The following is a 24053-nucleotide window of genomic DNA, read 5'->3' as shown; positions in this document are numbered from 1 at the left end:
AACTTGGTGGTGTGAGTCCTGAGGCTCCTGTACCTCCTGCCTGATGGCAGCAGTGAGAAGAGAGGTTGTCCTGGGTGGTGGGGGTCTCTGATGATGGATGCTGCTTTCCTGCGACAATGCTCCATGTAGATGTGTTCAATGGTGGAGAGGGCTTTACTCATGATAGACTGTAGTAACTTCCAATCAGGAGCACTGGTGTTTCCATACCAGCTGTGATGCAGCCAGTGAATATACTCTCCATCACCCTTCTGTAGAAGTTTGTCAGAGTTTTAGATGTCATATCAAATCTTCACAAACTCCTAAAGAAGCAGAGGCACTGTCATGCTTTCTTCATAATTACACTTACGTGCTGGGCCCAGGACAGATCCTCTGGAGTGATAACACCGAAGGATTTCAAGTTGTGGTGTGTGTGGGTCCTGAGGCTCTTGTACCTCCTTCCCAATGCAATAGTGGGAAGAGAGCACGGCCTGGATGGTGGGGGTCTCTGATGATGGATGCTGCTTTCCTGCAACAGCGATCCATGTAGCTGTGATCAAAATCGATCTTTGATCCATATGACATATATGACATCAGGTCTATATGACGTACTTGGACTCTTTATGATTTTGAGGTGCTGTTGGGTGGAGCCTGCATTGTAGTCTGTAGAAAGTCACTGAATGGCTGTAACAGCAGACAGGACTGCTCGTATTAGCAGTGGGGGAAGTTAAATTTCACTGTGAATTTTCATAATGTTTGGATTGTCCATCACCATTATTCTAAATTGATTGTTGATCATAAACCGTGTGTCAGAAACTGTGGAAGTTACTTCAGGCCAGGGTTTCTGTCAAAACTAACATCCTGCCAGATTAAATGTGGAGTATGTGATAAGGAATGAGAAATCTTCAATTCTAACATGACTATGGAACCTCGCTTGTCTGATTATCAGCACACAAACACTGAATTGTGGTCCTCTGCTACACCACAGAGAACCACAGAACACTACAGCACAGAAACAGACCCTTTGGCCCATCTAGTCTGTGGTGAACCATTAATTTGCCCAATCCCATTGGCTGTACCTGGACCATAGCCCTCCACACCACTCCCATCCATGTACCTGTGCAAATGTCTCTTAAATGTTGAAATCGAGCCTGCATCCACCACTTCCACTGGCAGCTTGTTCTACTCTCTCACTGCCCTCTGAGTGAAGAAGTTGCCCTCATATTCCCCTTAAATATTTCACCTTTCACCCTTAACCCACGAATGACAGTTCTAGTCTCATCCATCTCAGTGGAAAAAGCCTGCTTGCATTTATCCAGTCCATACCCCCCATAATTTTATATGCCTCTTTCAACTCTCCCCTCAAACTCCTACACCCCAGGGAATAAAGTCCAAACCTGTTCAACCTCTCCCCGTAACTCCGGTCCTCAAGTCCCAGCAACATCCTTGTCATTTTTCTCTGTGCTCTTTCAGTCTTATTAAGATAAGCAAGTAAGCACATCCTTCCTGTAGCAACTGCATACAATACTCCAGATGAGGCTGCATCAATGTCTGCTATCCTCTGCAAAATAATCTCAAGGTGCAACCCTTCTCCAGCCCTATTCTGTGGTATGGAATACTTGCTTGTTCTACTCTGTTTTCACGTGCCAAGACACCCGGAACTGTCATTGTATTTAACTGACAATAAACTCAGTCCAGTATTCTTGGTGCCATGCTGAATCCTTGGACCGATGAATGCCAATAGCCCCAGATACTTTACTACAGGTAAATGCTTTTCAGTCAGAAACCCAACAAGAGTTCAATCAAATCACAGCGAACAATCCTACCCTGTGTTCAATACTTTCTTTGTAACCAGACTTCCCCAGCTTTAACCATACCTTTGGAAATTCTCTCAGTCTTTTAATGCTGCTACTGCTTTCAGAGAGTCATAGAAAAGTACAGCACAGAAACAGGCCCTTCAGCCCATCTAGACCAAACCGAACAAGTCCTGTAGTGGTTAACCAGAACTCCTCACACTAGTTGTGGTCTAACTACTATTTACATTATTTCTTTATTCTATTTTCTTTATTATTTTTCTTAATTTCTGTGATATCACTCCGGAGAAACGTTGTATCATTTCTTAATGCATGTATACATTTCTAAATGACAATAAAAGAGGACTGAGTGTTCTCATAATCTAATTTCTTCATTATTCTTTATTCTGATTTTCAGTGGTTTAGCTGTAAAAGCAACTGTCTCCAATCGTTTAAAAAAGGTTAGCCATACTCTGCATCAGCCAAACCCCATCAGCACCGGTGTGCCACAAGGCTGTATTCTTAGCCCTCTGCTCTATTCGCTTTACACTCATGTCTGTGAGACCAAGCCCAGCTCCAATGCCATATTTAGGTTTCCTGACAACACCACTGACACTGGCTGAATCAAAGGTGGTGATGAATCAGCACATAGGAGGGAGGTTGAAAATCTGGCTGCATGGTGTCACAGCAACCTCTCACTCAGTGTCAGCAAAACCAAAGAACTGATTGTTGACTTTGGGAGGAGGTAACTGCAGGTCCATAAACTTATCCTTAACGGGGCATCTGAGATGGAGAGGATCAGCAGCTTTAAATTCCTTGGTGTTTCATTTCAGAGAATTTATCCTGGTCCCAGCACATAAGTGCAATTACAAAGAATGCACAGCAATGCCTCTACTTCCTTACCACAAAATAAACTGCAGATGCTGGGGTCAAGGCAACACTCACAACACGCTGGAGGAACTCAGCAGGTCGGGCAGCATCCGTGGAAACGATCAGTCGACGTTTCGGGCCGGAACCTTTCGTCAGGACTGTAGGGGGAAGGGGCAGAGGCCCTATAAAGAAGGTGGGGGGAGGGTGGGAAGGAGAAGGCTGGTAGGTTCCAGGTGAAAAACCAGAAAGAGGAAAGATAAAGGGGTAGGGGAAGGGAGGCAGGGAGGTGATAGGCAGGAAAGGTGAAGAAAGAATATAGGAAAACATAATGGGTAGTAGAAGGAGGCGGAACCATGAGGGAGGTGATAGGCAGCTGGAGGAGGGGGCAGAGTGAAATAGGGATGGGGGAAGGGAGGGGGAGGGAATTACCAGAAGTTGGAGAATTCAATGTTCATGCCCAGGGGCTGGAGACTACCTGGATGGTATATGAGGTGTTGCTCCTCCAACCTGAGTTTAGCCTCATCATGGCAGTAGAGGAGGCCATGTATGGACATATCTGAATGGGAATGGGAAGCAGAGTTGAAGTGGGTGGCAACCGGGAGATCCTGTCTGTTGTGGCGGATGGAGTGGAGGTGCTCGACGAAGCGGTCCCCCAATCTGCGTCGGGTTTCACCAATGTAGGGGAGGCCGCACCGGGAGCACCAGATGCAATAGATGACCCCAACAGACTCACAAGTGAAGTGTTGCCTCACCTGGAAGGACTGTTTGGGGTCCTGAATGGTTGCAAGAGAGGAGGTGTAGGGACAGGTGTAGCACTTGCGCTCACAGGGATAAGTGCCGGGTGGGAGATCAGTGGCAATGGACGTGTGGATAAGGGAGTCGCGGATGGACCGATCCCTGCGGAAAGCGGAGAGGGGTGGAGAGGGAAAGATGTGCTTAGTGGTGGGGTCCTTTTGAAGGTGGCGGAAGTTGCAGAGGATAATGTACTGGATCCGGAGGCTGGTGGGGTGGTAGGTGAGGACAAGGGGAACTCTGTCCCTGTTGTGGTGGCAGGAGGATGGGCCGAGGGCCGAAATACGGGAATTGGAGGAGATGTCGGTGAGGGCACCATTGATGACGACAGAAGGGAAACCACGATCCTTAAAGAAAGAGGATATTTGAGATGTCCTGGAATGGAAAGCCTCATCCTGGGAGCAGATGTGGCGGAGACGGAGGAACTGGGAATAGGGAATAGCATTTTTGCATGTTGCGGGATGGGAAGAGGTATAGTCGAGGTAGTTATGAGAGTCAGTGGGCTTGTAGAAGATGTCAGTGGACAATCTGTCTCCAGAGATGGAGACCGAGAGATCGAGAAAGGGGAGAGAAGTGTCCGAGATAGACCAAGTGAATTTGAGGGCTGGGTGGAAGTTTGAAGTAAAGTCGATGAAATTGACGAGCTCAGCATGGGTGCAGGAAGCAGCGCCAATGTAGTCATCAATGTAGCAAAGGAAAAGTTGGGGAGCAGTACCAGTATAGGTTTGGAGCACAGACTGTTCCACATAACCAACGAAGAGGCAGGCATAGCTGGGGCCCATGCGAGTGCCCACAGCTACACCCTTGGTCTGAAGAAAGTGGGAAGAGCCAAAAGAGAAGTTATTAAGTGTGAGTACCAGTTCCGCCAACCAGAGGAGGGTGGTGGTGGTGGGGAACTGGTGAGGTCTATTGTCCAGAAAGTAGCAGAGGGCTTTGAGGCCTTCTTGATGGGGAATAGAGGTGTATAAGAATTGGACATCCATAGTGAAAATGAAGCGGTCGGGACCGGGGAACTGGAACTTATTGAAGAGGTGGAGGACATGGGATGTATCCCAGATGTAGGTGGGGAGGGACTGGACTATGGGTGACAAAATGGAGTCCAGGTAGGCAGATACAAGTTTGGCGGGACAGTCAGGCTTGTGGATCTTGGGGAGGAGGTAAAACTGAGCGGTACAGCGTGTGGGAATTATGAGTTTAGCGGCAGAGGATGGAAGGTCTCTGGAGTTGATAAGGGTGGTGATGGTGCGGGAGACAATGGTTTGATGTTTTTTGGTGGGGTCCTGTTCCAGGGGTAAATAAGAGGAGGTGTCAGAGAGCTGCCTTTTGGCCTCAGTGAGATAGAGGTCCATCCGCCAGACTAGTACGGCACCACCTTTGTCTGCGGGTTTGATGGTGAGGTTGGGATTAGTGCGGAGAGAGTGGAGGGCAGTGCATTCAGAGGGGGTGAGGTTGGAACAGGAGAGAGGAGTGATGAAGTTGAGACGGTTGATGTCTCGGCGACAGTTGGAGACGAAAAGATCGAGTGCAGGTAGAAGACTCGGATGGGGTGTCCAGGAGGAGGAGGAGGTTTGGAGACGGGAGAAGGGGGCAGCAGTTGGGGGAGGGGAATCCTTGCCAAAGAAGTAGGCTCGGAGACTACTTCCTTATGAGTTTGCAGAGATTTACATGACATTTAAAGCCTCGACAAACTTCTATAGGTGTGGTGCAGTTATACTGGCTGGCCGCATTCACAGACTGGCTTGGAAACAATGTCCTTGAATGGAAAATCCAACAAAAAGTAGTGAGTACGGCCCAGTCTATCACAGGTAAAGCCCTCCTCACCATTGAGCTCATCTATGTACACGGAGTGCTGTCGCAGGAAAGCAGCATCCATCACCAGGGACCCCCACCACCCAGGCCATGCTCTCTTCTAGCTGTTGCCATCAGGAAGGAGGTACAGGAGCGTCAGGGCTCACACCACCAAGTTCAGGAACAGTTATGACCCCTCAACCATCAGGCACTTGAACCAGAGGGGATAATTTTCGCTCAAGATCACTTACCCCATCACTGAACTGTTCCCACAACCAAAAGACTCACTTTCAAGGACTCTTCATCTCATGTTCTCTGTATTTATTGCTTATTTACTTATTATTATTGTTTCCTTTTTTTTCTTTTGTATTTGCATAGTTTGTTGTCTTCTACACACTGGTTGCTTGTCTATCCTGTTAGGTTTGGTCCTTAATTGAATCTATTGTGTTTCTTGGATTTACTGAGTATCCGCACAAGAAAACAAATCTTAGAGTTGTATACGGTGACATAGGTACTTTCATAATAAATTTACTTTGAACTTTGAGTTTCCATTATGCACAATATGCTAATAAACAATAAAATAAAAAGATTAGTTTTATTTGTCACATGGACATCGACACTTACAGTGAAGTGTTTTATAGATTTCAACCCCATTCACCTGATTAAACGCAAGATTGCATTTACAAAACAAACACGACGGTACTGTGGGCTGTGTGGCTCATTGGACTGGAAGGGCCTGGTGCGTGCTGTGTTTCTAAATAAATAAATATTCTGCAGAATCTGAATGATCCCATTAAATCCTAGCTGCTGCCTCCTGAGTGACTGATCCCTTAATCTAACTTGGCAGTCCACTTTAGCCAGTTCTGTTCTTACGAGCCCATAATTAAGTTTAAAATGCTAGTCTTCCATTCACTCTTCTCTCCCTCAAGCTGAATCTAAGATTCAATTCTATTAGAGACACAGCTGCCTTGGGGCGTTCTCAGGAAGAGGCTGTTATTTAATCCTATTTTAGTGCACAATCCAAATCTAGGGAAACACCTCAATAATTGTTTCCACAACAAACTATCCCTTGAGCCTCAGGACCAGCTTCCTTTTTCCCTCTGGTTTCAAATTCCCTGTAATGGTTTTTAAAAAAACTTTTGGTTCTTTGTATACCCCGGTATACTATGCTATACCATTTCTCAGAAGTTTAAGGACATTTGGTTTGTTACTGAACTCTCTAACAAGCTTTTATCGACGTACTGGTGAAAGTATCCTGACAGGTTACCTCACTAATTTTTTCTCTCTTTTTATACAAAGTACATTTATTATCAAAGCCAGTAAAAAACACTCACTGATTTATGGTTAAAAGAATGAAGGGCTACGTAGTAGGGAAGGGTAGATTGATCTTGGAGCTGATTAAAAGGTCAGCATAACAATGTGGGCCGAAGGGCCTGTACTGTGCTATACTGTTCTATGTTCTCTATGTATGTAGGCAGTATACACCACTGAGATTCATCTTCCCACAGATAGCCATGAAACAAAGAAAATCATGGAACCTGTTCAAAGAAAACATCAAACATCTAACGCATCAAAAGAAAAAGAACAAATCGTGCAGGCGGCAAAAAAATGAGCTAAAAACACTCATAACATAAAACATCAAACCACAGAGTCTTTGACACAGTCTAGGAACGTTTAGTTCAGTTCGGTTCTCAATATTTCATTGACTGCAAGCTGCAGAGCGTGTCCATCCCAATCAAAATCACATAAAATAGCAATTAATTTAATTAATTTAATTTAAAAGTACTATTTATTTCACCAGACTCACTTCGACATCCCGGTTTCCTGACTGTGTTGCCGTGCCTCTTTATTCAACTGAACTCACTGTCAATTAAAAGAGCCCTTTCCAAGTTTCCTGTCTTCTACCTTTCAGTATTCAGGCCCTGGTGTATAAATAGAACATAGAAAATTACAGCACAGTGCGTGCCTCTTACAATCGTGTACACCCCCTGTCTGGTCACCTTTCATCCTCCTTCGCTGCAGAGAGGAAAAACCCCAGCTCACTCAACCTATCCTCATTAGACACGCTCTCCAATCCAGGCAGCATCCTGGTATGTCCCCTCTGCACCCTCTTTAAAGCTTCCACGTTCTCCAGATAATGAGACGACAAGAACTGATCACTATACTCCGAGTGTGGCCCAACCAGGGATTTGTAGAGTTGTTACAACCCTGCTTCAGATTCTTCCTATTTATTCCTCTTCACCCCCATCAGTTGGTCTCTTTTATTTGGAAAACCAAACGTGTTCAGAACCTATAATTGCATCTTCCTATTATCTTGTAGTCTCCGGCTTATCTACGATTGCACCTTAGAGCCTGAACCTGAGGCAGGTTAAACCCAGGGTGTAAAGATTTAATGATCATTCTCATTTGTCCCATGTACATTGGAACACTGGAACATAGAGTGAAATATGTCATTTGCACAAAAGACTAACACATTGCACAAGTTTCGCCACGCGTCTCGTGCCAACATAGAATGCCCACAGCTCTCTAACCCCAACTCATATGTCTTTGGAACGTGGGAAGAAGCAGGTGCATCCAGGGGGGGCTCGTACATTCTCTCTGTGACTGTGAGTCTGGTGGAGAACGGGGAGACAGCAGTGGGAAATGAAGCTCGATCTCCGCGGTTCTAAAGCATTACTCTAAATGCTGTATTATCGTGGATCTGGCAGATCTCATTCACTGAACAGGCAACATTGTGGCTGGGGTGGGGGAGAAGACAAGTATTTGTATATTATTATTTATTTAAGTTAGGTTAAATGGTTTCACTTGACTTTTATTCTGCACGTGTTCTTCCTGGCTTAATACACCATCAGATATAGGAGCAGAATTAGGCCATTTGGCCCATCAAGTTTGCACTGCCATTCGATCATGGCTAATTTACTATCCTTCTCATCACCATTCTCCGTCCTTCTCCCCATAACCTTTGATACCCTGACTAATCAAGAACCTATCAATCTCTCCTTTAATCCCATAGATTCACTACCCTCTGGCTGAAGAAATTCCTCCTCATCTCTGTTCTAAAGGGACATCCTTCTACTCTGAGACTGCACTGACTGGTCTAGGCTCCCCCACTATATTTTTATTTACTTATTGCGATACAGTGCGGAATAGGCTGTTCCCGCCCTTTGAGCCGGGCCGCCCAGTAACCCCTGATTTAACCCCTGCCTAATCACAGGACAATTTACAATGACTATTTAACCTACTAACCGGTATGTCTTTGGACTGTGGGAGGAAACCAGAGCACCCGGAGGAAACCCACAGGCTCACAGGAAGAACGTACAAATTCTTTACAGCAGTGGGAATACATAGGGAACATGCTCTCCACATCTACTCTATCTAGGTCATTCAATATTCGGTAGGTTTCAGCAAGATTCCCCCTCATCCTTCTAAACTCCAGCGCATACAGGCCCAGAGCCGTCAAATGTTCCTCATACATTAACCCTTTCATTCCAGGATTATTCACGTACCTATAACTCCACAGCTCACTATGGCAATGAGTTCCACAGAAAATGATAAATTGAAACAAATTTCTTCAAATAAAAATCTCTGAATTTATAAATTTAAAGATAAAAATTGCATTTATTTTTTTCTAACAATACTTGGTTATTTACCTCAGTGTTACTGAGCGTAAATGGCAAAGATATTGAAAGACAATCACACTTATTGACCGTCTATTCATTTCCCCTGACCTGCTGACTTGCTCCAGCATTCTGTGTGTGTCACACTGACACACTCTGAGTCTGGGGGTAGGGGTGAGCTGCCACTTGCTGCCACAACTGTCCTGTGAGAGCAGCGAGCTGCCTGCACTGGTGGCTCATGGGCACGGTTGCAGACAACGTGGGGCGGTTTTCAGTGATGTTGACAACGCATTAACTCCACAGTCTTCCATAGCTCGATCCTGCGCAGTTCCAGCTGTGCCAGGAAACCCCCTAACTACAATATCTGCATTATATTTTCAAATTCAACATCTCCATACCGTGTAAAGATCAACCTGAGAGTAAAGTACACACACACACACGCACACACACACAAAAAGGCTGAAGGAACTTAGCAGGTCAGGCAGCATCAATGGAAAAGAATAAACAGTTGACATTTTGGCCCGAGACCCTCCTCCCAAGACTGAGAAGGAAGAGGGGCGGGGGAAGATGCCAAATTAAAAGGCAGGGGAGGGGAAAGAGGCCAGAAGGTGATAGGTAAAGCCAGGTGGGTGGGAAAGGTCAAGGGCTGGAGAAAAAAGAACCTGATTGGAGAGTAGAGTGGACCACAGGAGAAAGGGAAGGAGGAGGGGGTGATAGGCAGGTGAGAAGGTCAGAGAGGGGAATAGAGGAAGGGAGGAAATTTGTTTATCGGAAGGAGAAATCGATATTCATTCCATCAAGGTACTTATATTTCACCATATATTATACCATGAGATTAATTTCCTTCTGGGCATTCACAGAAGAACAAAGAAACACAATAGAATTAATGAAAAACTACACACAAAGACTGACAATGTACAAAAGAAGAGAAACTGTACAAATAAAATAATAATAATAATGGTGATGATGATATATTAGTAAGTAAGTAAATCATACTGTGATCATGAGTTGTAGAGTAATTGGAAGTGAGTCCTGGGGTTCTGGAATCAGTTCAGTGTTGAGGTGAGTGAAATTATCCACACGGGTTCAGGAGCCTGACAGTTGAAGGGTAATGACTCCTGAACCTGGTCATGTGGGACCTAAGGCTCAGATTTCTGACATCCTGACTATTGTTTTAGGTTTTCTACAAGTTTTTGATTAATTCTCTCTCTAACATTAAGGTCAATGCACATAAGAGTTCCCTACAAAATATTTTTGACTTCTGTTGTCTCTAATCTCACTATTATAATATTTCCCATGGTGAAAGATGAACCACTGGAGGAATTCTATGATTCAAGTTGTGCCTCTGGAAGGAAATGGACAGTTGACGTTTTGGATGTTGGATTAGGGTGCAGGATTGTTATTTTCCCAGTAGCTTTCTTACCTGCTTGTATACTTATATAATCACCTACAGTCGTGTACAAAGGTCTTAGGCTAGGGAACCTAAGACTTTTTCACAGTACTGTAGTAATTTTATGTATTGCACTGTACTGCTGCCACAGAAAAAAGCAAATTTCATGACATATGTGAGTGATGATAACCTGATTCTGATACGGGTCTCCATTTTATGCGTGTTACTCTAGAAAGAAACTGAGTCTGAACCAAAACTGTCAACTGCTCATTTCCCTCCACAGATGTTGCTGAACACACCAAATTCCTCCAGCAGATTAATTTTTGCTCAAGATTCGAGCATCTTGTGTCTCCATAGTTCCACCTCCTGATTCTAGAAGCAGCACAGATCAATCTTCACACATCAAAGTTGCTGGTGAATGCAGCAGGCCAGGCAGCATCTCTAGGAGGAGGTACAGTTGACGTTTCGGGCCGAGACCCTTCGTCAGGACTAACTGAAGGAAGAGTTAGTGAGAGATTTGAAAGTGGGAGGGGGAGGGGGAGGGGGAGATCCAAAATGATAGGAGAAGACAGGAGGGGGAGGGATGGAGCCAAGAGCTGGACAGGTGATTGGCAAAGGGGATAAGAGAGGATCATGGGACAGGAGGCCCAGGGAGAAGGAAAAGGGGGAGGGGGGAAACCCAGAGGATGGGCAAGGGGTATAGTCAGAGGGACAGAGGGAGAAAAAGGAGGGAAAGAGAAAGAATGTGTGTATATAAATAAATAATGGATGGGGTACGAGGCTCCAAGATCAATCTACCCTTCCCTACTACGTAGCCCTTCATTCTTTTAATCGTAAATCAGTGAGTGTTTTTTATTGGCTTGTTGGCCTCCCCTCTAGCTGTGTGACACTTCTCTGTCCCTTTATTAGAGAGAGAGAGATCCTGTGGCATGTCGAATTGTCGTGCAAATGATTAGTTCTTGTTGTACTACAGATCATGGTCTTTCTTGCGGCCCTTGCTGTTGCCTGCTTGTGGGGGGGGGGGTTAGTGGATACTGCTGATGCTTTTTGCTGAGGTAAATGGCAGAGGGAGAAAGTCGATGCTTTGCTGCTGCTTGTCCATGGGCGGAGGAGTAGGGGAGGCTTTAGGGTTCTAATGTTTTTTCTGTCACTCATTCTCTGGGGTACTCTTCTGTTTTCATGGATGTCTGGGAAGATCAAGAATTTCTGGTTGTATTTGTAAATATTCTCTGATATTAAATGGAACTATTGAACTATTTTTCTATCATCCATGTGCCTATCTAAGACTCTCTTAAATGTCCCTAATGTATCTGCCTCTACCACCATCCCAGGCAGTGTGTTCCACACTCCCACCGCTCTCTGTGTAAAAAACCTGCCTCCCACTTATACCTTCCTCCAAAGACCTTAAAATCGTGACCCTTGCTATTAGCCACTTCTATTCTGGGAAAAAGTCTCTGGCTGTCTAGTCTATCAATGCCTCATCATTTTATGCATCTCTGTCAGGTCACTTCTGATCCTCTTCTGTTACAAAGAGAAAAGCCCCAGCTCGCTCTACTCATCCTCATAAGACATGCTCTCTAATCCAGGCAGCATCCTGGTAAATCTCCTCCGCACTCTCTCTAAAGCTTCCACATTCTTCCTGTAATGAGGTGACCAGAACTGAACACAATACCTCATGTGTAGCCTAACCAGAGTTTTATAGAGCTGCAACATTACCGTGTGGCTCTTGAACTTGCTGTCCTATGTAATGTCCAACCAAGTATGAATCCTAATGGTTAATCCTATTAAAATCAATTTGTAGTGTGCAGTTGTAGAACACTATGTGAGGTATAAAAATGGGATTTATCTATGAATTTTTATTAATGCAGCATCTATGAATTTTTATTAATGCAGCATCTATCACCCAGTCTGTGCAGAGAACCTATAAAACTGTTGGAAGCAAACCCTTTCCATGAGACAGATGGAGAGCTTCACTCCTGGTCTGTGTTCCCTGGGATATCACCAGCTCGATTCTACTCATAGCTGGCACACTGCCTCCTTCTTCAGCGACTAGAAATCTTGCAAAAATATGAATAATCTCACCATTTAACACGTTTAGCAGCATCTATGGAGAGGAATAAACAATTGACGTTTCATTCCATGACCTCTTGTGTTTATAATCTCACTATTTATAGACTATAAGGTGCAGAGAATCAGAATCAGGTCAGGGTTAATACCACGGCTGTGAAATTTGTAGTTTTGCAGCAGCTGTACATTGTAAACATAATAATAAAAAAACTATAAATTGCATTAGGAAGTATATATAAAAATAAATCCAATAAGTGGTAGAAAAAAAATGCAAAAAAAATTAGTTAGTGTTCATGGGTTCATTGTTCTTTCAGAAATCTGATGGCAGAGGGGAAGAAGCTGTTCCTGAATCATTGAGTGTGTGTCTTCAGGCTCCTGTACCTCCTCCCTGATGGTGGCAATGAGATGCGGGCATGCCCTGGGTGATGGGGGTTCTCAATGATGGATGCCACCTTTTTGAGGCATCACCTTTCGAGGCCTTGCCGTTGGGGAGGCTAGAGCCCGTGATGGTGCCAGCTAAGTTTACAACTTTCTGCAGCTTTTTGGCCTTTCACACCCTGCCGTAACAAGGACCTAAAATTTCCATTTTAAATATATCCAATGACTTGGCCTCCATAGCAATGTGGGAATGAATTCCACAGATTCCACACCCTCTGGCCAAAGAAATTCCTCCTTACCTCTGTTCTAAAGGGCCGCTCCTCAATTCTGAGGCTGTGCCCTCTAGTTCTGGATACCCCCATCACAGGAAACATCCTCTCCACATCCACCCTATCTAGTCCTTTCAACATTCGGTGAGTTTCAAAGAGATACCCCCACATTCTTTTAAATTCCAGTGAGTACAGTCCCAAAGCTGCCAAATGCTCCTCATATGTTAACCCTTTCATTCCCAGAATAATCCTCGTGAACATCCTCTGGAGTCTCTCCAATGACAACACTTCCTTTCTGAGATAAGGGCCCAAAAGTATTGACAATACTCCAAGTGCAGCCTGACTAGTGTCTTATAAAGGCTCAGCATTATCTCCTTACTTTTATATTCTATTCCCCTTGAAATAAATGCCAACATTGCATTTGCCTTCTTTACCACAGACTCAATCCGTAAATTAACCTTCTGGGAGTCTTGCACGAGGACTCCCAAGTCCCTCTGCACCTCTGAAGTTTGAATCTTCTCCCCATTTAGATAATAGTCTGCACTATTGTTCCCTTTACCAAAATGCATTATCATACATTTCCCAACAGTATTCATCTGCCACTTTTTTGCCCATTCTTCCAATTTGCAGTCCTGCTGCAATCATATTGCTTCCTCAGCACTACCTACCCCTCCACCTATCTTCATATCATCCGCAAACTTTGCCACAAAGCCATCAGTTCCATTATCTAAATCATTGACAAACAATGTGAAAAGTAGCAGTCCCAATACTGACCCCTGAGGAACACCACTAGTCACTGGCAGCCAACCAGAAAAGGCCCCTTTATTCCCATTCACTTCCTCCTGCCTGTCAGCCATTCCACTATCCATGCCAGTATATTTCCTGTAACACCACAGGATTTTATCTTGTTAAGCATCCTCCTTTGTGGCACCTTATCAAATGCCTTCTGAAAATCAAAGTAAATGACCCTCACTTGTCCACCCTGCTTGTTACTTCCTTGAAGAACTCTAACAGATTTGTCAGGCATGATTTCCCTTCATAGAAACCACGCTTTGACTTATTTTATCATTAGTCTCCAAGTACCCCGAATCCTCATCCTTAATAATAGACACCAACACTTTCTCAACTACTGAAGTTAGGCTAACTGGCCTATAATTTCCTTTCTTTTACCTTCTTCCCTTCTCAAAGAGTGGAGTGACATTTGCAATCTTCCAGTCTTCTGGGGCCATGCCAGAATCAAGTGATTCTTGAAAGATCATGACCAATGCATCTGCTATCTCTTTAGCAACCTCTCTCAGGACTCTGGGATGTAGTCCATCTGGTCCAGGTGACTTATCACCTTAAGACCTGTGGGAGTGTGGAATTATGGTTGGGAAAAATGGGAAGGAAGAGGGGAGGGAGCAGAAAGCACCAGAGAGACATTCTGTAATGACCAATAAACCATTGTTTAGAATTAAATGACCTTGGATCTGCACCACCTCCTACCCCTGGAGCTCCTGCTCTGCTACCTGTCCCACACCCTCTCTGCTCCACCCTCGCCATTCCCAACATCCATTTCTCCTGCCAGATTTTCAAACTTGCTCTCTGTTCCGTGTTGACAAAAGCCTTAGGCACCCTTGCTATATACTATATACTAACCAATTTCCCCCGGGATTTAACCAATTTCTCCCAGGATCAATAAAGTATGACTACTACTACTATATATGTGACAAAGACTTTTGCACAGTACTGTAGGTACATTGAGGTTGAACAAGGGAAAACAATAATAGAGTGCAGAATAAAGTGTAACAACTACAGAGAAAGTGCAGTGCAGGCAGACAATAATGTGCAAGGTCATGAGAGATCAAGAATTCACCGTATCGTACTGGGAGCTGTTCAATATTCTGATAATAGCGGGATAGGAGACTCGCAGTACGTGCGTTCAGACTTTTGTGTCTTCTGCCTGATGGAAGGAGGAAGGAGGAAGAAGAGTGAATGCCTGGGGTAGGTGGAGTGTTTGATTGGTGGCTGCTTTTCTGTAACAGATTAGATTAAGGATTAATTTTATTTGTCACGCATACATTGAAGCACACAGTGAATTATATCGGAAGTGAGAACACTTCCGGAAACGTTACTATAGAGTGTGACGTGTACAGTCGGAAGTGTGTACAGTTATTGGGGGAGGAGGCTGGGTCTGAACAGTGTCCACAACTCTCTGCCGTTTCTTGCGGTCTTGGAAGAGCTGTTGCAATAACAAGTGGTGATGTTTAAGATGCTTAAGCTTTGGGTTTATCTAAAACAGAGAACGATGGATTTCAGGACATGGGGATAGTCCCGGATAGACCATAAGACAAAAGGACAGATTTAGTCCATTCAGCCCATCGAGTCTTCCCCGCCATTCCATCATGGCTGATTTATTATTCCTATCAACCCCACTCTTCTGCCTTCTCCCCATAACTTTTGACACTCCAATGAAGAACCTATCAACCTCTGCTTTAAATATGCCCAATGACTTTGCCTCCACAGCTGTCTGTGGTAATGAATTCCACAGGTTCACTACCCCCTTGATAAAGAAGCACAAGAACATTATTACCTCACCACTTCTTTCTCTTTTTACTCTACTTACTTAATTTAATATCTTGCTGTAATTTAAAATCATGAAAATATTTTTATTATTAAGCATTGCATTGTAGTTCTGCCACAAAACAACAAATTTCATGACACATGCCAGTGATATTAGACCCGATTCAGCTCTGTTCTAAAGGGACGTCCCTCTAGTCTGAGGCTGTGCCCTCTGGTCCTAGACTCTCCCTCTATCGGAAACATCCTCTCCACATCCTTTCATCCTTTCAAGGTTCAATACTCAATAGGCTTCAAGAAGATTCTCCCTCATTCTTCGAAACAGGCCTGGAGCCATCAAACGCTCCACATGTGTTAACCCTTTCATTCCTGATAGTTTCAGAAGATTTGCTAAATCCATTCACACCTCTCAGTGGAGCACAATCCTTGGTTGCAACCAGAACTACTCAGGGTTGAATACAGTTTCTGGTAATGCTAGTCTGAACACAGTCTCTAATTAACTGCCAGCAGTACTTCACGAGAGATGCAAACTGTCAAGACACCCTTAGCCTCTTGGCTGCCGAGAGAAAGATGTGGCAAAGCGATTGTCATGTTTTTCTCTGTCTGCTTCCTTGCCAGTCACAATTCACAGCTACTAACGACACGGCATCGCTCGGCGTGAAGGTGGATAAAAAAAATCAAGCTGTTTCTTGAACAACACTTGGACTTTGAACAAAGGACATGCTGTGTGAATCTCAGTATACAGTGAGAAGATGAATATTTTCCTCTTCATTCCCAGAAATGGTTCCGCAGGGAGGAAGGCCCCTGTGTCCCCATGATCTTTCGTTCCTGTTTGCAAGGTTTAATTGACGTGACGTACCCACTGCTCTCTCTGTTTTTAAAAAAAAACTCTCTCTCGGCTCCTTTTAACTCACCCCACTTTCACTTTAAATGCATGCCCTCTGGTACTAGACATTTCAACCCTAGGAGAAAGATACTGTCTGTCTACTCTACCTGTCTTATAAACCTCTATCAGATCTCCCCTCAGCCTTTGCCACTGTAGAGAAAATAACCCATTAGTCCAACCTCTTGTTATAGCACATGCCCTCTAATTCTGGTAAATCTCTTCTGCACCCTCTCCAAAGCCCCGACATCCTTCCTATAATGGAATACTCCAGATGCAGCTTAACTGGAGTTTTATAAAACTGCAACATATCTTTCTGACTTTTGAACTCAATCCCTTCAGTAATAAAGGCAAGCATGTCATATGCCGTCTTAACCACCTTTCATAGTGAAACCTTGGTCTCTCAGCGGCTGTCTTATACAGGTTTAGCAATTTCTGATTTCACAGACTTTTATCGGGGTTATTTGCGGGTAAGCAGTTTGTGATTCATGTGGTGCCCACTCATATCAAGCATTTGTAAATACCCACGTTAGCAGGAGGCACTCAGTCATACAGCCAGCACCCAGTGCTTACTAATTATTCCCTCACATTCAGAGGGAGGGAGCTTTTGGAGTGACACAGCAATATGAAGGGAGCAAAATCTATGATGCACACAAGGAGGACATTTAGCATAAATTGGCATCAAGATCAACACAGTATAGTGGGGCCGAATGGCCTGTCCAGTGTTGTACTATTCTATGTATGTTCCAACATAAGGGATAGAATTTGCTTTTGAGACTGCTTGGATGATCATAGATAACCTTTCTCCTCAGTTCTGTGTTCCTCTACAATCCTCATGTCCCCTTCCATGGACTCAGTCTACACTTCTCACTGCCTCCGTAAAGCAGCCAGCGCAATCAAAGACCCCACCCACCCACCCCAGGCATTCTCCCTTCTCCCCTCTCCCATCCACGTTCGAAGTAAGTTCATTATCAAAGTATGTATGTTACCAAATACAACCATGAGATTCATTTTCCTGCGGGTATTCACAGTAAAACAGAGAAATACAATAGAATCAATGAAAAACTACACACAGAGACTGACAATCAATGTGCAAAGGAAAGCAAGCTGTGCAAATACAAAATAATAATAATCAGCTTGAGCTGCGAAAAATACCAATAATTGTGAAAGAGTTCTCAAGAATTGTGAGACTCCTACAGCATCTGATGAAGCATTGGAGTACTATAATCACCCTATCTATTAACAACCTAAAAAAGAACAACTTCCATTCTCAAAAGAAGCCAAAACGTTTTCCACAGGGACTCTCTAAGCCCACTACGGCTCTGTTTAGCTTTAAACCCGCTCTCTAATTTACAGAATTGGATGAAAATTGGGCATCCAAGACGATAAAATGAATTAAACCTTGACTCACCTTCTATACATAGATAATTTGAAATTATACAATGCTTCATCAGTAAGCAATTAATTCAAATAGTATAACTACTTTCTAAAGATATAAGCATCAACTTTGGTCGAGATAAGTGCAGAACATTAAGCATAAGGAAAGGTTCCCCAGGGTGGCAGGATACAACACAACTGATGGATGAATATGAAACAGTCATATTTCATATGAATGTCAACAGGCAAAGAAAATAGATCATTGTGCAATAAAGTGGAAAACTTTCCACAGAACTTACTTAAAGGCTTAAGAAAATCATTCAAACAGAGCTCAACAGTAAAAATATAACAAAGGCAATATATACTTTTGCAATACCCATATTAACACATTCTTTTGGCATAATATCTTGGTTCAAAACCGATCTGGAAAATTTACAAAGAAAAATAAGAACTGAAATGACAAATTTCAGAAAACATTATGCACATTTGAATGTCCTTAGATTAACACTAACTAGGACAGAAGGAGGAGGAGGAATGACAGACATAAAACATTTACACAACAGTCAGATAAAACTTCTAAGGATATATCTTCATCAATGAAAATAGGATTCAGCACTCCAGGCGAGCATATGCAATTCTGATAAAAGGTACACACCACTAAACTTAAATGAAAGCACAACCCAAAAGAGTGAAGAAATTATCACTACAGAAGAAAAAGGAAGAGCACGACCCTCCATGGAAGACATCCCAATGATCTGAGTAAACTATGTGTCAACAAGGAGGCGTCAAATGCCTGGCTCAGAGTTGGAGACTTCTTCCCAGAAACAAAAGGGTTCCTGTAGCAATACAGGACCAGGTGGTTAACACAAAAAAATAACAAAAATACATAATAAAAGACCAAGAAATTCAAGGTGATAAATGCAGAAACTGCCAAGAGAAAGCAAAAACAATCCAACACATTACAGGATCCTGCAGCAGTTTAACTCAATCTGATTACTGACACAGGCACAATCAAGTGGCAAATGCCATTCTCCAAAATTTTGCTTAAGATACAAACTCATAAAATAAATCATACCTGACTATAAATACAACCCTGATCCAGCTATGGAGTCCAACAAATTATATTACAACTGATCCATTATTACAAATAGGACAATCCATAATAACTGTCTGGATATAATATTACAAGGTAAACAAGCAAGAACAACTTACTTAGTCGATGTAGCCATTCTAAACCCACATAACATACAGAAATCAATAAGTGAAAAACACCAGAAATATGTTGAATTAAAAGAGGAAATTGAAAGAATTTGGAACATGAATAGGGTATACATTGTCCCAATATTAATATCTATAACTGGTATCATCCCAAAGGCACTACACAATAGCATTAAACAATTGCCTACACAGCAATACTTATGTAAATCTCCAGAAAGCCACAATACTAAACATCACTAGAATAGTCCTATACAAACCTCTTAATATCCCAAAATCCAGGTGCAACGGGACTTGGGAGTCCTTGTGCAGGTTTTCCAAAAGATTAACGTGCAGGTGAGTTGGTAGTAAGGAAGGCAAATGCAAATGTCAGCATTCACTTCGAGAGGACTAGAACACAAAAGCAAGGGTGTGATGCTGAGGCTTTATAAGGCATTAGTCAGACTGCACTTGGAGTATTGTGAGCAGATTTGGGCCCCTTATCTAAGAAAAGATGTGCTGGCATTGGAGAGGGTCCAGAGGAGGTTCATGAGAATGATCCCTGAAATGAGAGGGTTAATATATGTGGAGAGGTTGATGCTCTGGTCCTATACTTGCTGGAGTTTAGAAGAATGAGGTGGGAATCTCATTGAAGCCTATCGAATATTGAAAGGCCGAGATATAGTGGACGTGGAGAAGATGTTTTCTGTAGTGGGGGAGTCTAGGACCAGGTGACACAGCCTCAGAATAGAGGGACGTCCATTTAGAACAGAGATGAGGAGGGATTTCTTTAGCCAGAGGGCGGTGAATCTGTGGAATTCATTGCCACAGACGGTTGTGGAGGCCAAGTCACTGGGTCTATTTAAGGTGGAGGTCAACAGGCTCTTGATTAGTAAGGGTGTCAATCGTTGCAAGGAGAAGACAGGAAAATGGGGTTGAGAGTGATAATAAATTAGCCATGATGAAATGGAACAGCAGACTTGATAGGCTGAATGGCCTAGTTCTGCTCCTATGTCTTATGGTTTTATTGTCTAAATCCAGCCACCTCTGTTTTAAATAAATCCAAACCCTCTCCCCCATATTTCTCTGGAGTAACTAATTCTAAAGGTTCAGCTGGTCGGGGGGGGGGGGAATTTCTTCGCACCCCAGTCTTGTACCATTCAGTCAATAGTCTGAGACCATGACCTCTGACCCCTTGTTTCCTCCACCTGGGGAATCATCTTCCCTTCATCCTGCCTCATACAAAGAAACTTCTTCAGAATTCTTTAATATCATTTCCAATACACAAGTGTAAAGGAGAATGAAGTAATTGTTACTCCAAATCTGATGCAGCACAAAAGACACAATAAAGAACACAATAATAATAAAAAAACACAATAAATATAAGTACATAAGATAGTTTATATACATAGATTGATTCCATAAAGTGACACTGGGCACAGGAGTGTCTGTACCTGAGGTGACTCTGACAGGAAATGATAAAGTAGTGGTGGTTGGGGGTGTGGAGGGGTGAGTTAGTGGGTGGAGGTGTTGATCAGCCTCACTGCTTGAGGAAAGTAACTGTTTTTGAGTCTGGTGGTCCTGGTGTGGATGCTACATAGCCTCCTCCCTGATGGGAGTGGGAGAAACAGTCCATGGGCAGGGTGGGTGGGATCCTTCATGATGTAACTGGCCCTTTTCCAACACCTTCCCTTGATGATGGGTAGACTTGCGCTGATGATGGGTAGTTCTTTAATGGAGATTGCTGATACTTGTACTGTTGCAAAAGGAGACAGGAGGTGAGCAAAAATGAATTACTGGAAAAACACAGCGGGTCAGGCAGCACCTATGGGGGCAGAGGAATGGTTGCCATTTCAGGCTGGGACTGATTCAGACTGGTCTTGACCTGAAATGTCAACCATTCTTTTCCCCCCACAGATGCTGCTCGACCTCCTGAGTTCCTTCAGCAGATTGTTTTCGCTTCAGGTCCCAACACCTGCAGTTTCCATACCAAGTGGTGATTCAGCCAGTTCATATACTCTCCACCATACATTCCATAGAAGTTTGTTCAAGTTTTGTATGTTGTGCCAAATCTCTACAAACTTCGAAATAGAGTCACTGCCGTCCTTTCTTCATCATTGCACTGAAGTGCTGGGCTGAAATAATAACACCGAGGAATTTAAAGTTCCTAACCCTTTCTGCCTCTGATCCTCCAATGAGGACTGGCTCGTCGACCCGTGGTTTCCTCCTCCTGAAGTCAATAAGCAGTTTCTTGGCTTTGCTGACACTCAGTGAGAGTTGTTGTCATGACAACGCTCAGCCAGGTTTTCAATCTCCTTCCGATACGCCGATTCATCACCACCTTTGATATGGGCTGTTATCTATCTGTGTGCCTGTCTATCCATTTATTTACTTATCTGTCTGTTTATTTATATATTCACTCACTCACTCTTCCATTTATTTAATTTAGAGATACACCACAGTACCAGGCCCTTCCAGCTCAATGACCCAGGCTGCCCAATTACACCCATGTGACTAATTAACTAATTAACTAATTAACATGGAGCCGAGAGCACAGATCAGTACAGGCTGTTCAACCAATAATGTTGTACCAACTTTTTAATCTACTCTAAAATCAATCCCACCCTTCCCTTCCACAGAATATTCTATTTTTCTATCATCCGTGTGTCTTGTTATATGTCCCTAATGATTTTGCCTCTACTATCACTCCTGGCAGGTTGTTCCACTACACTCTGTAAAAAAGAAACTTATTTTGGACCTCCCCTATACTTCCCTCCATTCACTTTATAGACAATAGACAATAGGTGCAGGAGTAGGCCATTCAGCCCTTCGAGCCAGCACCACCATTCACTGTGATCATGGCTGATCATCCACAATCAGTACCCTTTTCCTGCCTTCTCCCCATATCCCTTCACTCCGCTATCTTTAAGAGCTCTATCTAACTCTTTTTTGAAAGAATCCAGAGAATTGGCCTCCACTGCCTTCTGAGGCAGAGCATTCCACAGATCCACAACCCTCTGTGTGAAAAAGTTTTTCTTAACTCCGTTCTAAATTGTCTACCCCTTATTCTTAAACTGTGGCCTCTGGTTCTGGACTCCCCCAGCATCGGGAACGTGTTTCCTGCCTCTATCGTGTCCAATCCCTTAGTAATCTTATATGTTTCATTCAGATCCCCTCTCATCCTTCTAAATTCCAGAGTATACAAGCCCAGTCGCTCCAATCTTTCAACATATGACAGTCCCGCCATCCTGGGAATTAACCTTGTGAACCTACGCTGCACTCCCTCCATAGCTAGAATGTCCTTCCTCAAATTTGGAGACCAAAACTGTACACAATACTCCAGGTGTGGTCTCACTTTAAAATTATGCTCCCTTGTATTAACCATTTCAGCGCTGGGAAAAAGTCTCTGACTCCACTCTACCTATGCCTCATATCATCTTGTACACATCTATCAAGTTACCTCTCATCCTCCACTGCTCCAACGAGAAAAGCTTTACTTTGCACACACTGTCTTCATAAGACATACCCTCCAGTTCAGGCAGCATCCTGGTCAATCTACTCTGCACCCTCTCTAAAGCTTCCACGTCCTTCTTATAATGAGGTGACCAGAACTGAGCACAATACTCCTGGTGTGGTGTAACCAGGGTTTTATAGAGCTGCAACATCCCTTTGTGAACTCAACCCCCTGACTAACGAAGGTCAACACACCACACGCCTTCCTACCATCCTCTTGTGTAAAAAACATCCCTCCAAACACCTTAAAGTTATGCCCCTTGTATTAACCTGCAAGCCCATAAATGTTTCATTTAGAATGTGGGAGGAAACTGGAGCACCCAGAGGAAACACACGCAGTCACGGGGAGAATGAGCAAGCTCGTTCAGCCAGCGTTGGGAATTGAACTCAGGTACGCTACTTGAAATAATGCCGTACACTCTGATATTTTGTGTGAAGGTCAAAGCAGGCATCTCTCAGCTGGAGAGGGGAGAGGGTGTGGTAGCGAATGTGCCATCTCACTGCTGAAGGGCGTCTGGCTTTTCACTTTTTTCCCCTTCTCTCAACCAGACTATCGTCACTTTGGGCCTCGCTGGGAGGAACGTTTCTGCAACAAGATGCCAGGTCTTATCAACCCGGAGAACGGCCAGAATCTCCTGCTCAGTTCATCTGAAGTCTCGTCTTGTATGACTGGCTACACCCTCGGGATGTGTGCCTCATTAACCTACACCAACATGGAGGATCACCCAGTCGAAGGTTCGCTTTCACTCTCAGAGACTTACGTTTACAAAGATAAAGATTAAAAGATAAACTTTAGCTTTATTTGTCAGATGTACACCGAAATATACAGCAAACAGCGCCGTTTACTGTTAGGGGTCTGATGGTTTAGAGTTTGTAAAATGTGTTCAGGAAAGTTTTCTAAATCAATATATAGAAGGACCAACTAGAGGGGATGTAATATTGGATCTCCTGTTAGGAAACGAGTTAGGACAAGTGACAGAAGTCTGTGTAGGGGAGCACTTTGGTTCCAGTGATCATAACACTATTAGTTTCAACTTGATCATGGACAAGGATAGATCTGGTCCTAGGGTTGAGGTTCTGAACTGGAAGAAGGCCAAATTTGAAGAAATGAGAAAGGATCTAAAAAGCTTGGATTTGGACAGGTTGTTCTCTGGCAAAGATGTGATCGGTAGGTGGGAAGCCTTCAAAGGAGAAATTTTGAGAGTGCAGAGTTTGTATGTTCCTGTCAGGATTAAAGGCAAAGTGAATAGGAATAAGGAACCTTGGTTCTCAAGGAATATTGCAACTCTGATAAAGAAGAAGAGGGAGTTGTATGACATGTATAGGAAGCAGGGAGTAAATAAGGTGCTTGAGGAGTATAAGAAGTGCAAGAAAATACTTAAGAAAGAAATCAGGAGGGCTAAAAGAAGACATGAGGTTGCCTTGGCAGTCAAAGTGAAGGATAATCCAAAGAGCTTTTACAGATATATTAAGAGCGAAAGGATTGTAGGGGATAAAATTGGTCCTCTTGAAGATCAGAGTGGTCGACTATGTGCGGAACCAAAGGAAATGGGGGAGATCTTAAATAGGTTTTTTGCGTCTGTATTT

The 24053-nt window shown here is 43.5% G+C and overlaps 1 protein-coding gene across 1 annotated transcript in view; it reads left to right on the top strand.

Annotated features, from left to right (window-relative positions):
- Positions 1 to 24053, top strand: part of vwa5b1 (von Willebrand factor A domain containing 5B1) — a 163656-nt gene that overhangs the window by 10749 nt on the left and 128854 nt on the right. The window contains exon 2 of the mRNA XM_063033000.1: positions 23016 to 23201. Coding sequence (XP_062889070.1) covers positions 23063 to 23201 — 139 coding nt within the window. The 5' untranslated portion in view covers positions 23016 to 23062. The remainder of the gene's footprint in view (positions 1 to 23015; positions 23202 to 24053) is intronic.

Source organism: Mobula hypostoma, chromosome 25 (genome assembly GCF_963921235.1).
Source record: "Mobula hypostoma chromosome 25, sMobHyp1.1, whole genome shotgun sequence".
Classification (NCBI taxonomy): domain Eukaryota; kingdom Metazoa; phylum Chordata; class Chondrichthyes; order Myliobatiformes; family Myliobatidae; genus Mobula; species Mobula hypostoma.
Note: the sequence above shows the minus strand (reverse complement) of the source record. Positions and strands in the feature narration are given on the sequence as shown.